The sequence below is a fragment of the Myotis daubentonii genome, chromosome 3 (assembly GCF_963259705.1).
Source record: "Myotis daubentonii chromosome 3, mMyoDau2.1, whole genome shotgun sequence".
Classification (NCBI taxonomy): domain Eukaryota; kingdom Metazoa; phylum Chordata; class Mammalia; order Chiroptera; family Vespertilionidae; genus Myotis; species Myotis daubentonii.
This window is the reverse complement of record NC_081842.1, coordinates 17,086,031-17,100,235: the sequence shown is the minus strand read 5'-3', so window position 1 is coordinate 17,100,235 and position 14,205 is coordinate 17,086,031. Positions and strand designations below refer to the sequence as shown.

General features: G+C 47.1%; 1 protein-coding gene across 2 annotated transcripts in view; it reads left to right on the top strand.

The window, feature by feature from the left end:
• The first annotated feature begins 653 nt into the window (after positions 1-653).
• The window catches only part of CXADR (CXADR Ig-like cell adhesion molecule), a 60,102-nt gene continuing 46,550 nt past the window's right edge, over positions 654-14,205 (top strand). The window contains exon 1 of one of the 2 annotated variants that reach the window (XM_059686808.1): positions 654-827. In XM_059686808.1, the coding sequence (XP_059542791.1) occupies positions 785-827 (43 nt within the window). In that variant the 5' untranslated portion in view covers positions 654-784. The remainder of the gene's footprint in view (positions 828-14,205) is intronic. The other variant, XM_059686810.1, reaches the window with a different exon arrangement.

Here is a 14,205-nt window from a genome sequence, read left to right as displayed (position 1 = left end):
AGGCTCGCTAGTCTTTGCTGGCCAATTTCAGGGCTAGAACAACCTTGAAATCCTAGGCGGGGAAAGCCAATCTGGGCACTTCTCAAATCCGTAGCTGAAGTTGAGCGATTCAGTCATTACAGGAAACGGGCAAAAGCCCTTCTGGAGCCATCAACCCACCCAACTCCCCCGGAGCCGAGAACAAGTGCGCTCTCCAGAGCCTCAGGCGGGAGCTCCCGCCCCTGCAGCGAAGCGCCAGAGGTGGGACGCGTGGCCGGAGGCGCCCAACCCGCTCCTGCCCGAGGGGGCGGGGAGGGTGATTGCAGGAGCGGCACTTCAGATCCCGGGCGCGCGGTCGCCTGCCGCAGCAAGGGCGTGACCACAGTGTAGCTGTCGGGGAGGAGGCGGCCGGCCCCACCCCGGTGCACAAATGCCGATTTCACCGAAGGCACGGAGGCGGGCACCGCGGCTCAGGCCGGGGCGCGTGGCTGCCAGCGCCCCCTTTACGCCCAGCGCCGCCGACCCGGGAGTTCCCCGTCGGTGCAGGTCTGGTGCAGCCTGCGCGCGGCACGCAGCGCCCGGTTGCCATGGCAACCCCACGCGCCCGGCGGAGCTCGCCGGCGCCGCGGGACTCGGCCGCGGCCGGAAGTGACGCGTCTCACCTGCGGAGCGAGGGCGGGCTGGCGCGGAGGTGCAGAGGTGCCGCAGCTGGCAGCCAGTCGGGAGCGCGCGAGGCGCCGGGAGACCCGCAGCGCCGGCCGCAGCCCCTACCCCTGCAGACGCCGCGCACCGCCCGGCCGCCACCATGGCGCTTCTGCGGTGCTTCCTGCTCCTGTGCGGAGTCGCTGGTGAGTGGAGGCGGTGCGGTGCCCGCTGTCCCCCTGGCCCGGCCAGCCCCGGGGCGCTCGTGCCGGCGGCCACCCGGGAACAATGAGGCGTGGGGGAGGGGGCGGGCGCGATTTGGGGGCGCTGCGGCACGGGTGGCCGTGCGGGTGGAACCGCACCGGCTGATTTTGCCGGGCTGGGCGCGCGAGCCGAGAAGGTGGAGGGGCTCCGGAGGGGGCCATGCGGGGGCGTGGGGTGTCTGGCGTGGAGGCGGCGTTGGCGGAGCGGGGGTCCGAGCCCCAGGATGAGGGGCGCGGTGGAGGGCCCCTCCCCGGGGGGCGCGCCGCGAGTGGGTGGGCGCGGCGCGCTGGGTCTGCGCCCGGCATTGCTCCGGCTCCATTCTTTGTGGCCGGTGCGGGCTCCGCTGTATTTGCTCGTGCCCTTCCCTCGTTGGCGGCCGTGTCGTGTCCGTCCAGGGTTAGCCGATTTCAAAAGCCCAGGGCGGCGAGTGTTCAGGTGTGGACGCGTCCAAACGCCATGATTAAATGGACACGGAGCCCGGGATCGTCCAAGGGGGTTCTTCTAGGAACGAGGCGCTGAGTGCACGGGACCCCTCGGCGAGCCCGGCGCGCGCTGTGCACTGGGCGGTAACTCCACGGAGTCGGCGGTGGGAAATCAAAAGCAGGTTCCTGCGAAAATGCGGTATTGCCTTCCGCAGTCTCGGGGCAAAGTGCGTAGGGAAATTCATAACCTCATGATGAACCTCATTTTGAAGATAAGATGGGGTGATGACCAGTACAGGCAATTCCTAAAGGGTTTGCCAAGTATATTTTTCAGCTGTGCCTTTCTCCGGACGGAAAAGAGAAGAAGGCATTTAAAAAATCGTGTGCCATTAAGAAACAGCATTATTTGGTACTGGAAAACACGGATCTATTTCCTTGTTAGTGTTTTAACCGACTGATGTCAAAATAAGCATTTGTCTCATTTTGTAACCAAATGATTCATTAAAAAAAAAAAAATTTAATGGGAGGGACCCTAGGAGACGCACGTTGTGTAGCCTCCGGAAGGATAATTTTTGTAAGTGCTCGAAAGCAGGGTCAGGTGGCCTTTTCTGTGGGGATGGCTCTCGACTTCCTGCTGAAATGTTAATTCCATTGTTGGACGCCACAGCTGTGAGCATTACTCATGGGATCCACGTTCTATTAACAAGTCTAATCTTCGATGTGAGTCTACAGCACTACCTCCACCTTTTTGATACATATCATTTAGCCTTGTCTGAAATTTCCAAAGCAGAGCTTTCTGGAAAAGAGGAAGGGTCGGTAACCAGTTTACATGGTCCGTTCCCATTTTTGTTTTGTCAAGGGCTAAACTGCAGTTGAAGCTGAGCACACGGTGTTTGTGTTCTCTGTGGGGGAAAAGATATTACAGGCTGCATCTAAACCAGAAAACTGGAAGAACATTTTTTCAGGGGTATTTGGGTAATTGGATTTTTCTGGATGCCTCACTTTGGTAGGCACAATCTCAACCAAGGGTATTTTGATACACATAGGCCATTCTGCTCATCAAGTGTACAGTAGGGTACAGCGAACATCTAGCTAAACTGAACAACTTTTTTTTTTTTAATCCTCACCTGAGGATATTTTTCCATTGATTTTTTTAGAGAGAGTGGAAGAGAGATGGGAAGACAGAGAAGGAACATTGATATGAGAGAAACACATTGATTGGTTGCCTGGCGGGGGAGGAGTCTGCAACCACAGTATGTGCCCTTGACTGAACTCAGGACCCTTCAGTCCGGGGCGGGATGCTCTATCCACTGAACCTGAACGGCGAGGGCCAGACAACTATTTTTTTTTTAAAGAAGAATTCTTTTTTGAAGGGGGCAGTAAATATATTTTATTGATTTTTTACAGAGAGGAAGGGCGAGGGAATAGAGAGTTAGAAACATCGATGAGAGAGAAACATCGACCAGCTGCCTCCTGCACACTCCCTACTGGAGATGTGCCCGCAACCAAGGTACATGCCCTTGACCAGAATTGAACCTGGGACCCTTCAGTCCGCAGGCTGATGCTCTATCCACTGAGCCAAACCGGTTAGGGCCAGACAACTATTTTTAATTTTCCACCATAGGAGACAACTCAGAAACTATGTAATTGATGTATGGTTTTGTGTATTTCTTCAGCTACTTCTTGCTACTTCAGAAATTTATTGTTACGAACTCAAGTTGAGTGGTAGCATAATCCTGCAATTGACAAAACAAGATGGGGACTTAATATGTTGTAAAAATTGCAGTGCTGTGAGTGGTAGAGCTTCCTCTGGAGCTAGCTGTCTGTGTGGGTTGTAAGGAGTTTGGTGCCAAACTCTGGCTGCTGGTAGAACTCCTTTTGATGCATTTTAATTGCCAAACTAGCAACAAGTCATACTACAGTACTGGTAGTGGCAGTAGTAGTAGAGCAGTAGGAATGAATGGTAGCAAAACTAAAGCCTTGATTGAGCAGTTATTAAATATCAGGCATTGTTCTAGGGCAGTGGTCGGCAAACTGCAGCTCGGCAAACTGCGGCTCGCGAGCCACATGCGGCTCTTTGGCCCCTTGAGGGTGGCTCTTCCACAAAATACTGACTTCTGCGCACGGGCCACGAAGTTTCAATTGCACTGTATGTGTGCACCCACACGTGGTATTTTGTGGAAGAGCCACCCTCAAGGGGCCAAAGAGCCGCATGTGGCTCTCGAGCCGCAGTTTGCCGACCACGTTTCTAGGGGCTTCACATATATTAAATCTATTTAGCAACCGTAGAGGGTATGTATTATAATGATCCCTGTTTACAGGTGTGGAAACTGAGGCACAGAGTGGTTCTGTAACTTGCCACAATCACAAATTTCCTTCTTCATTCTTGCTCTTATAACTATGCTTTTCTGCCTCTAAAAGCAGCTACTTTCTTCTTTTAAAAATTTTTTATTGATTGATTTGAGAGAGCGAGAGAAATATTGATTTGTTGTTCTACTTAGATATGCATTCATTGGTTGATTCTTGTATGTGCCCTGACTGGAAATCGAATCCACAACCCTGTATTGGGACGATGCTCTAACTACCTGAGCTTCCAAGCCAGGGCATACTTTCTTCTTTGATTACTCTAATCCACATCCTAAATTTCTATTACTGGTTATTAGTCATTTATTAAGAACGTGCTGTTGGCTTGGCTGTGTGCCCAGTATGAAGGTTTTTATTATTAGCCCTTTAAGTCCTTTATCTTTGTTGAAAGCATGAGGATCCGGGGCTTAGACTGGTGTTGCAGACTAACGTGGCTCAGGCACCTGCAGAGCAGCCCCTGGGCATCTTGTTAAAGTTTGGTTGCCGCTGTTTTCCACCCTGTCAACGTGAGTGGAACAAAAATGTGCTGGTCGATGATTCTGGTCTCCCAATCACTCGTTAGCCATTTGATGGAGCAGGCCTCTGTCCTCCTGTGTGCCTCAGTCACTTTATGTGTGAAGAATGGGGACCCCACTGCCCTAGCCGGTTTGGCTCAGTGGATAGAGTATCAGCCTGTGGACTGAAGGGTCCCAGGTTTGATTCCAGTCAAGGGCACATGCAGGGGTTGCGGGCTCGATCCCCAGTGTGGGGTGTGCAGGAGGCAGCCGGTTAATGATTCTCATCATTGATGTTTCTTTCTCTCTCTCTCTCTCTCTCTCTCTCTCTCTCTCTCTCTCTCTCTCTCTCTCTCTCCCCCCCCTTCCTCTCTCTGAAATCAATTAAAAAAAAAGAAGAATGGGGATCCTACTTAGAGTTGTTGAGGAGCAAAGTGAAATGTTTCTCTTTTTTTTGTTTTCCTGGCATCTTTTCTTTCACATAAAAAAAAAAAAAAGAGATTATTAGATGTGAACTTTACATTTCTGCCATTATACCAACCACCACAGCAAAAGTTGCCTCTTCCTTAAGGGGAGCCACCCTATATTGGCTCCTTAACCTATGTGTTATGGGATCTCCATCAATGACTCCATTTATCTCTCTGCACCAGGTCAGAGGGCAGGGGCATTACCTGTGTGTTCATTGTTATAGTCCCAGGGTTAGCCTGTGGCACGTGGCAGATAGCCAGTGTTCAGCAAATGTTGCGTGACTAAGTTTTTAACCTCTTTGCCACTAGGCTCATGTATATGACGTAGCTCTCATCAGTTCCATTTCTCTTTTTCTCCCTTCTTATCCAGTGGTCCTTGTGGTGATCATTTCACTAGCCCTGAGTCATTCATTCAGTTATTAGGCTGAAGAAGTTAAGCATCTGCTTTCTCTCTGCCCTCATTGTTCTGTCCCACTTCCCCACCCCACTCCCAGCCCCACCCCAGCTTCAATTGCCAAAGATAACAAGGGGTGCCAGATCCATTTATTTTTGTGGGGAGCTCCTTGGCACCTATTGTGGTCCTTTCCCACCCTGCTAACCTGATTTAATCTGCCTTCTACAATAGGTCCCTTCAGTGTCAGCCTTCCCATGATTTGGCTCATGGTCTTCTCAGTCTCCATCTTAATCCGGGGTGACCTTACCTATTCATTACCGTGACCTCTGAAATAGTTTGCTGCTGACTTTAAAAGATTGCCAGCTCAGCCCACCTCTCCTTTGAACTCTGGGCCTCTATTTCCAACTACCTGACGTTCAACTTCCACCTGCATGCACTTCAGAACCCGAGACTCATCTGTTAATTGATCAAATGATCCAATCAGCCACATATTTCTGGCCTACCATGTACTGTCTTGCGCTAGGGGCTCTTACGTTAGTGTAGGACTGCATGGTGTAGAAGGTTTGGTAGGACCTTCCCAGCAGATGGTACAGCTTTTGAAAGACATAGATCTGAAATGGTACGGTGTGCCTTGGGAGTTGAGAAATTCAGTTCATGTAAAGCATCTAGCCAGCACTTCTCAAACTTCTGATGTGCACTTGAGTCATTCTTATAAGGGATTCTGCATTTTAACAAGTTCCCTATGATGTCACTGCTGACCACACTTTGGGTGGATGAAGATCTAAAGGCTTTTCCAAGAGCTTTATTGGGAGATGAGAAATGCTAGACATCTGTCAAGATAAAGTGCACCCCTCACCCCTGACCCCCCACAGCGGCACCAAGAAGCCTGTGGAGGCATTAAAGAAGTGAGGTTTACACTGACATCATTCTCTTGAATGATGCAGAACTCTGCAGCAGTTCCCAGGCAGGCAGACCCGATAGCGCCAACGCAGGACTCTATCTGGGATGACCCGGACATAAGCAGCCTCTGTTGAAACACAGCAGCGTGGTGCCTGGCTTCCTCTTTGATCTGGAAAGTTGTTTTGAGGGAATTGCAGTGGAGCTGGTTGCATGAGTGGCAAGAAGAGGTTGGAGAGAAGCAGTCAGATTTTTGGCTTGAGGGAATGGTGATGTGGCTAGCCTATAAAGAAAAGAACAAAACGTTTTAGGGAGGTGACAATGAGCTTATGTTTGAACAGGTTGTATTTGAGGTGCCTGAGGGGATGAAGGTGAAAAATATCCAGTAAGGAGATGTAAACAAAGGTCTGGATCTTAGGAGAGAGGCGAGCATTAGTGAGAGAGAATTGGGAATCACCGCTGATAGCTGGCATCAGTGTGAGGTTAATCAGGAAAGGCAGGAAGGACTGACTAGAGGAGGTGAAATGGGACATGGGGGAACACCAAGGGCTGGCAAGTCGACACAAGGTGAAAGATGAGGAGTGACCGGGAATGTAGGAGAACTAGAAGGTGCGGGGTTCTCAGACACTGTCACAGAAATAAGGCCAGTGGGTCTTACTCTTAGGAGATTATTAAGAACATTCAGGAAGTTAATCAGTTCCACAGGGAGGACAGTTTTTGTAGGGTTGAGAGTAAAGGCAGATTGTGATAGATGCTGGAGTGGCCTCAGGCGAGTGGAGTGAGAAATGTACTTTGCACTTGCGGTTGCTTTGACAGTGTAGGGCAGTGACTCATGGCCATAATGTCCTGAGTCAGTAGCAGACCCAGGGGAGAAGGTAGAAGAAGCCAGCCCATAAGGACCCCTTTAACTTGCAGCCACCCAGACTTAGAACCTGGTTCCTCATTTCCCTCCGTGGGCCCAGTTTCCTCCTTGTACCTTCAATGTTGGGGTTTCTCAGTTTGTGGCTTCAGCTACCATGTGAGTCTCCGCAGCCTCCAGCCTATTTCTAGTCTGTTCCCAAGCTCTGCCCATCATTTCGAACCACCCACTGTTGACATCTTGGCTTCGACTCCCCACAGGCACCTCCAGTTGAACCTGTCTACATACCACTGTGGCCTCTCACATTCCATGGCATTTGCCGCCACCAAGATGGCCAGGCAGAAATCTGGGTATCTTACCTGACTCTTGCTCTTCTTCTACTTGCTTACATCCAGTCAGTTTCCAAGTCACATGTATCTCTCCAGCCACTGTTCCAGGTTATATCAGTATCTCTGAAGATGGTTGAAATAGCTTCGTCATTGGCATGCTACTACGGGAGCTTACCCTGTGCTCCGGGCACTTCCCACTGCTGGGCATGTGGTGGCATCTGCCAGGTATGCCTTGATCGTGATTGTTTTCCTTTGCCAGGCTGTACATTTTATGAGATCAGGGATTGTCTGTTTATTCTCCCTGGCATTCCCAGTACACGGCACAGTGCATGTTAATTGAATAAACAGGGAAAGGTGTACTAGGCAGGAGTTCATGTTTGTTGACTTGAGAAAAAGACCTAGAGGGGAAGGGAGCATTTGAAGATCAAGAATAGGTATGGCCTTAACTGGTTTGGCTCAGTGGATAGAGCGTCGGCCTGCGGACTGAAGGGTGCCGGGTTTGATTCTGGTCAAGGGCATGTACCTTGCTTGCGGGCACATACCCAGTGGGGAATGTGCAGGAAGCAGCTGAATCGATGTTTCTCTCTCATCGATGTTTCTAACTCTCTATTCCTCTCCCTTCCTCTCTGTAAAAAAATCAATAAAAAGATATTAAAGAAAAAAAAGAATAGGTACATGGAGGAGGTGAGCAGGGCTGGGCCCAGTGTCCTGCACAGGCAGCTTGCTGTGCCAGCTTTGCCACAAGCCACGCCCTCAGTGGTGGGCGAATTTATATCACCTCAGTCTCATTTGTATCTCTCGTTTGTAGCCTGTTATACCCCCCTCCTTGTTTCTACCTTTCCTCATCCTATACAAATCATTATCAGGTAGAATTAAATGAAGTTGAGCATAGAGACTTCGAATTCTTTTTTTAATCCTCACCTGAGGATGTGTTTTCATTGATTTGAGAGAGAGAGAGAGAAACATTGATGTTGCCTCCCATACATGCCCCAACTGGGGATTGAACCAGCAGCCAAGTAGGTATGTGCCCTGACTGGGAATCGAACTCCACAACCTTTTGGTGTATGGAACATTCCAACCAGCTGAGCCACCCAACCAGGGTGAAACTACGAATTTTTTATTTGGTTCAGTTGGTAGCCAGAAAGTTATGTATGTGAACTTTAAAGTAGTTATTAATGCCCGGCCAATGTGGCTTAGTGGTTGAGCATTGACCTATAAACCAGGACGTCATGGTTCAATTCCTGCCTGGGTTGTGGGCTCAATCCCCAGTGTGGGGTGTGCCGGAGGCAACTGATCAATGATTTCTCTCACTGATGTTTCTCTCTCTCCCTCTCCCTTCCTCTCTGAAATCAATAAATATATTTTTTTAAAAAACAACTATGTTTAAAAATAAACGTTAGTAAAGTAATCCAGAAAGTAATTAAAATTTATCTAACTAAAAGGAGCTTATGCTTTTATTTTCCTGTCTTTCACTTATCTGGTATTGTTTAAGGAAACACATCTAATATTCTAGAACAGAGGTTCTTAACCTGTGGATTGCAACCCCTTTGGATGTCGAACAACCCTTTCACAGGGGTCGCCTAAGACCATCCTGCATATCAGATATTTACATTACGGTTCATAACAGTAGCAACGAAAATAATTTTATGGTTGGGTCACAACATGAGGAACTAACTGTAAAGGGCCAGAAGGTTGAGAACCACTGTTCTAGAATAATTGTTAGATTGGTATTGGACTTACATTGATTTCTATTAATGAGTGTGGTGCTGAGTGGAAGTAAAAAGCAGTAAACTTTTCTAGGACTGGCTCCCTACCTTACCGTCTACTTGGTCTCTTCAGTGGTCCTGAAATTACAGGGGAGGAGTGTGAGGGGATGGAGAAGGCCACCCCGGCATGGCGAAGCCGTCTGCACAGGAAGCCAGCAGAGTTCAGGGGCTCTGTTAGTGGTATTTCTTTGTAATTTATACAATTTGTTGAATCCTTCCCTATCTCCATGTAAAAGAGAATGGAAGGAAGTTGAAAATGTTTCTACGTTCAGTGGCAAACTTGTGACTTAAAGAGACATTTTATTTCTCTTATGCTTTCCCATCTCATTGACTTTCTTGACTCACCCATGGCTTCTAATAAAGAGTTAGCCAGCTAGAGTTTAAGCCTTAAAGGCCTTACCTTGACTCAGCAGTGTTTGCAATTTATTTTCACTGTTAGGACGCCCTTAGAACAAAAGACTTGAGGGAAGAAGATAACAGCCTGTTTTTAGGGTAGGTGTGAGATCAGTGGCATGGTTTAGTTTGCCCTTCCGATAGTTGCTGAGAAAAAGGATTAAAGGTCAAATTAACCAGTGTGTTTACATACTGAGACAGTGCGAATTTCTTTGGAAACTGTTAAATCACTTTCATTCTTTTGAAGATTTTTTTTCCCCATTGATTTTGTGAGAGAGTGGAAGGGAGGGGGACAGAGATAAACATCAATGTGAGAGAGACACATTGATTGGTTGCCTTCCACTTGCACCCAACCAGGGCCAGGATCAAACGTACAACCAACCAAGGTACGTGCCCTTGACCAGAATCAAACCCAGGACCCTCCAGTCTGAGGGTCAGTGCCCTGTCCACTGAGCTAAAACGGCTAGAGCCTTTTGAAGATACTTGTTTCCATTTACTTAATTTTTAAAATATTTTTATTGATTTCAGAGAGGAAGGGAGAGGGAGGGAGAGAGAGAAAAACATCAATGATGAGACAATCATTGATTGGCTACCTCCTGCACATGACCCACTGGGGTCTAGCCCACATGTACCTGGACAGGGAATTGAAACATGGCACCTTCTAGTTCATAGGTGGATGCTCAACCACTGAACCACACCAGTCAGGTCCCATTAATGTGTATAGATTTTGAGTAGAAACAACATAACTAATCGTGGTTACTTTTCACCTTCCCATAGGGTAGATGAGAGATTTTTAACCGTGTGCTGCAGGAATCTTTAAAACATGCATCATACCTGACTCTTTAGTCAGGGACACAATCTCTTTTCCCTTAGATTGTCAATTTTTTAAAAAATGGCAACAGACAACACAACAATATGAATGAATGAATCAAAATTATACCTTTTTTTGTCAGACTGACAAAAAATATATATATTTTTGGGTGTGCTGGAGAATTTTAGTAATTAGTTGGTGTGCCATCAGACTAGAAAGGTTGCAAATCACTGGGGTCGACGTATGTTCTTTGTGGGTTTTATAGGTTCCTCCAAAGGAAGGATGCTTTGGCTGCACAGGTGAGATGCTCTCAAGGAACATTCAGATACACGGAGCCCCATGTGCTGAGCCCCGTCTTTGTTAAGTTGTTACAGTGACTCTGCCTGACCCCCCTCAGTCTCTCCATTCCCCAGGGAGAGTGCTGTGAACTCCTGAATACCAGAGGGTTCCCCTGGGCGTTCTCTCTGATAGACCAGACAAAAACTCTCCAGTGCTTTGTTTTGGGGCACTTCTCCAGTTAGAATTGAGAAGCCTTTTTAACCTACTTGGTTGTACAATGTGAAACCTGATTCTTACGGTAACCCTGGGCCAGAAAAGTGATCAGACTTTAGTTTTTAAGACAGTTTCACGTATGTCACTTGAATCCACTCTCCTGACAACATTGGGGTAGGAAGAACACTTCGTATTACTTTTTTTATTTAAAATTTTTTTTTTCTGGTCTTAAGCACCTCTGCAGATGTTATGTAGCAGTGGGATTCAGATGGAATCGGAGCTCTCGGGCTCCTCCTCAGCCCCAACAAGTTATACCTGGTAGGAATATTGAGGCCAGAGTTGTGAAACATTCTATTTGTTTAACCCAAATAAGCTAGTCAGAGAAAGATAAGCATCACACAATCTCCCTCACATGTGGCATCTAATTAAACAAAATAAACTGATGAACAAAATAGATCGAGACATAGAAGCATGGAACAGGCTGTTGAATCTCAGAAGGTGGTGGGTGGGTGGGTGGGAAGAGATCAACCATTGGTTATATGCATAACCAGTGGATACAGACAATTGTGTGGGAAAGGCTTGGGGCAAGGGTGGACTAGAATGAGTCAATGGGGGGAAAAAGAGGGGGACATATGTTATACTTTCAACAATAAAGATGAAAGAAAGAAGAGAAGAATATATTTTGTTTAACCCAAAATAGTTTCATGTGATCTAATTAAACATTAATGAGATTAACTCTTTTTAGAGATCTGTTCAATATTTGACCTTCATCTCAATTTGATCTTCATCTCAAGTGCTCAGTAGCCATATATGGCTAGCACCTACTCTTGGTCAGCATGGGTCTCTAGAACTTGGAGCTTTAGTTCCAGTTACATCCCACCATATCTAGTCTCGGAACATCTACTAACTGAAAAAAGCATGGGTGTGGTGTGCTGCCGAAATAGCTTTGTCAGATGGAACATGCCTTTGGAATTGCTTTCGTGAGATATAAACTAAAAAATAATTATTTGTATTACATGGTATTCCTGTTGGCAACTAGTTAAATAAAATCCCTTGTTTTTTATTTAGTTTCTTATACTCATTAGAGCATTTGTTACTTATATACAAAATTATATCAGCTGTCCTTTTTCAATAGTTATATGCATTTACATTTTAGGCATAAGGCAGAAAAAAACACAAATATATTCACAAAAGTCACATTTTTAGCTTGCCTATGGGGGAATAAATGCATTTATGGAGACAATAAGAATAGAATGGCCCCTGGTGATGTTGCTAGGGAAATTGGAATTCATTTTGGGATATTAGAAAGGAATTAATGCCAAGATTGAGGCAATCAAGTTAGACATGCTTATAACAGGGATGATTTTCTTATTGTAATTAACCCTTTCTTTATTAACTTTGGGATTTTCCATAGAGATAACATTATTTACTCATTTTGGTATTATGTCTATTTCTTTGCTTTTTTATTTTCTGTGATCTCATCTTTATAAGGCACTTCACCCGAGTTTTTCTTTTTTTGCAGCAAGTACTCAGTTATTCCTGTCTCCTGCTAATTAAAGGAAGAGAGCCTGAGGTTTTTATGAGCAAGGAAGCAAAGGCAGATTTCTTAAAATGGAGCGATATAGATTATTCTATGAAGGTGGTGAAAATATTCACCATGGCAACGGATCTGTTTTACCCATAATGCAAAATGCCCTATTTGCATTTGTTTTATCAGAGAATTCTGAAACTAGTATCTCTGTATTAGAGAACACGGGGAAGGTAATATGCTACACAGTTGAAAAAGGGCTGAGACTTAATTTTGATCAGAATGAAAATCTGACTGCTTAAAAAAAGAAGAGAAAAAAGAAATATAAAAATAAATAAGAACAAAAAATTTTGAATTTCCTGAGATGAGTGTGTGTGGGTGAGGGGAATGGGAAGGGCAACAAATACTTAAAATCTGTCTGCATGTCCACATTCTGAACTCCCCTTGTCTGGCTTTCAATTATAATTTACTAGAGGCCCAGTGCATGAATTCGTGCACGGGTGGGGCCCTGGGGTGGCCTGTGGAGATTGGGGTCCCAGCTCACACCCCCTGCCTCACAGCCCCACCTGGCACCCCGCCATGGCCTGGCACCGCCCCCTCACCTCCACCATCCCGCCTGCGGGGGCGATCAGTCAGGGCCGGGGCGGGGGCCCCCCCACTTAGCTCCGTCAGCACCTGGGAGCCGGCTGGCAGTCCTGCCCCCACTGCCGCCGCTGGTTGAGGGGCAGTTGGGCCTTGCTTGCACCCGCCTTGGCCTGGCGCCACCCGCTCACCTGCTCCACCATCCCACTCTGGTCCTGCTCTCGGGGCCCTGCCATATTCCATGCCACCCCCTGCTGGTCAGCATATGTCATAGCAAGTAGAGCTCCTGGTTGAACGACTAGGGGGCAATTTACATATTAGGCTTTTATTATACAGTGGGGCCTTGACTTACGAGTTTAATTCGTTCCGAGACCAAGCTCATTAAGGAGCTCGTTAACTCAAATTACTCTGTCAACTCAATGCAAAAAATCGGCCGAGAGACAGCTGGTATCTCAAAAAACTCGTTAGTCGGGCGACACTCGTAAGTCAAGGCCCCCCTGTATAGGATAGGATTTTTCCCTGGTTCTGATTTATAAATTATATGTTAAATATTTCTTATAGAAAACCTCAATCTCTGTGGGTGAAGTTTGCAGCCAAATAAATAATGTGTACCTATGGGTGAGGTGTTGAAGTAGGTGCTTTGAGAGATATGAGGAAGACATCATTGTGATCCGCTCAGCAACCTTGCACCTGGAGGAAGGAGACAGCTGATTGGGCTGGGCGTCAGATGGTTGCTGGTGAAAATGGGTTCTTGCGGTGTCACAAGAAATTAATGTCAGAGGGCACACGCCTGAGAGAAGTTTAAACGTAGCGGTAAGATTTACTGGGGTGAAGGGAAATTATACACCCTCGGGGAGGGAGAGGGCAGACAGGCTCTAGCAGCAACAGCCCTGAGAATCCCGAGAATCATCCATGTATTTTCTTGGTTTTCCGAATGAGTGAGCTCTCTTTCAACTTATCCAGTCTACCTCCTGGGGTTTTCCCAGGCTTGTGCTGGGCCCTCCCCTTAACCTATCCCTTTCCTAGACCTTCGGGGTGCCATGTCTGCATCCAATCCGACCCTTTTCGCAGGCCAGGCTTCACCCCTGTTTGTTGCCACTTTGGCTGCTACTTTAGGCACCTACTACACATGCCTAGGTAGAAAGACCTTCCCCTGTGCTCTTGGCCTCTACTCTGCTGCACATGTGCCCAGCAAAGGAATTTCCCTCTCTGTCCCCTTCTCAGACTACTCCCGAGGGTGGAGGATGGGGTGGTCTCCCGGGGAGCCTGTGAATACTGCAACTTCCTACTGAAGTAGGCTTAATGTATACAATTCAGCTCCCTGGTTCATTAGGCTTAATGTCTGATTCCCTTTGCTCCCTTCCTTTATTATAACTAGCTAACCGCGCTAGCAAGATCAGATGTGCTATGCAATATAAAGATATATGGTGTTCTGATTATTCTCTTCTCCAGACCATTTTCCCTCCACCTTGTGTACCAACCCTTCAGCATTGAGTCTCCTGCTTCTATCAGACTTCTGGTT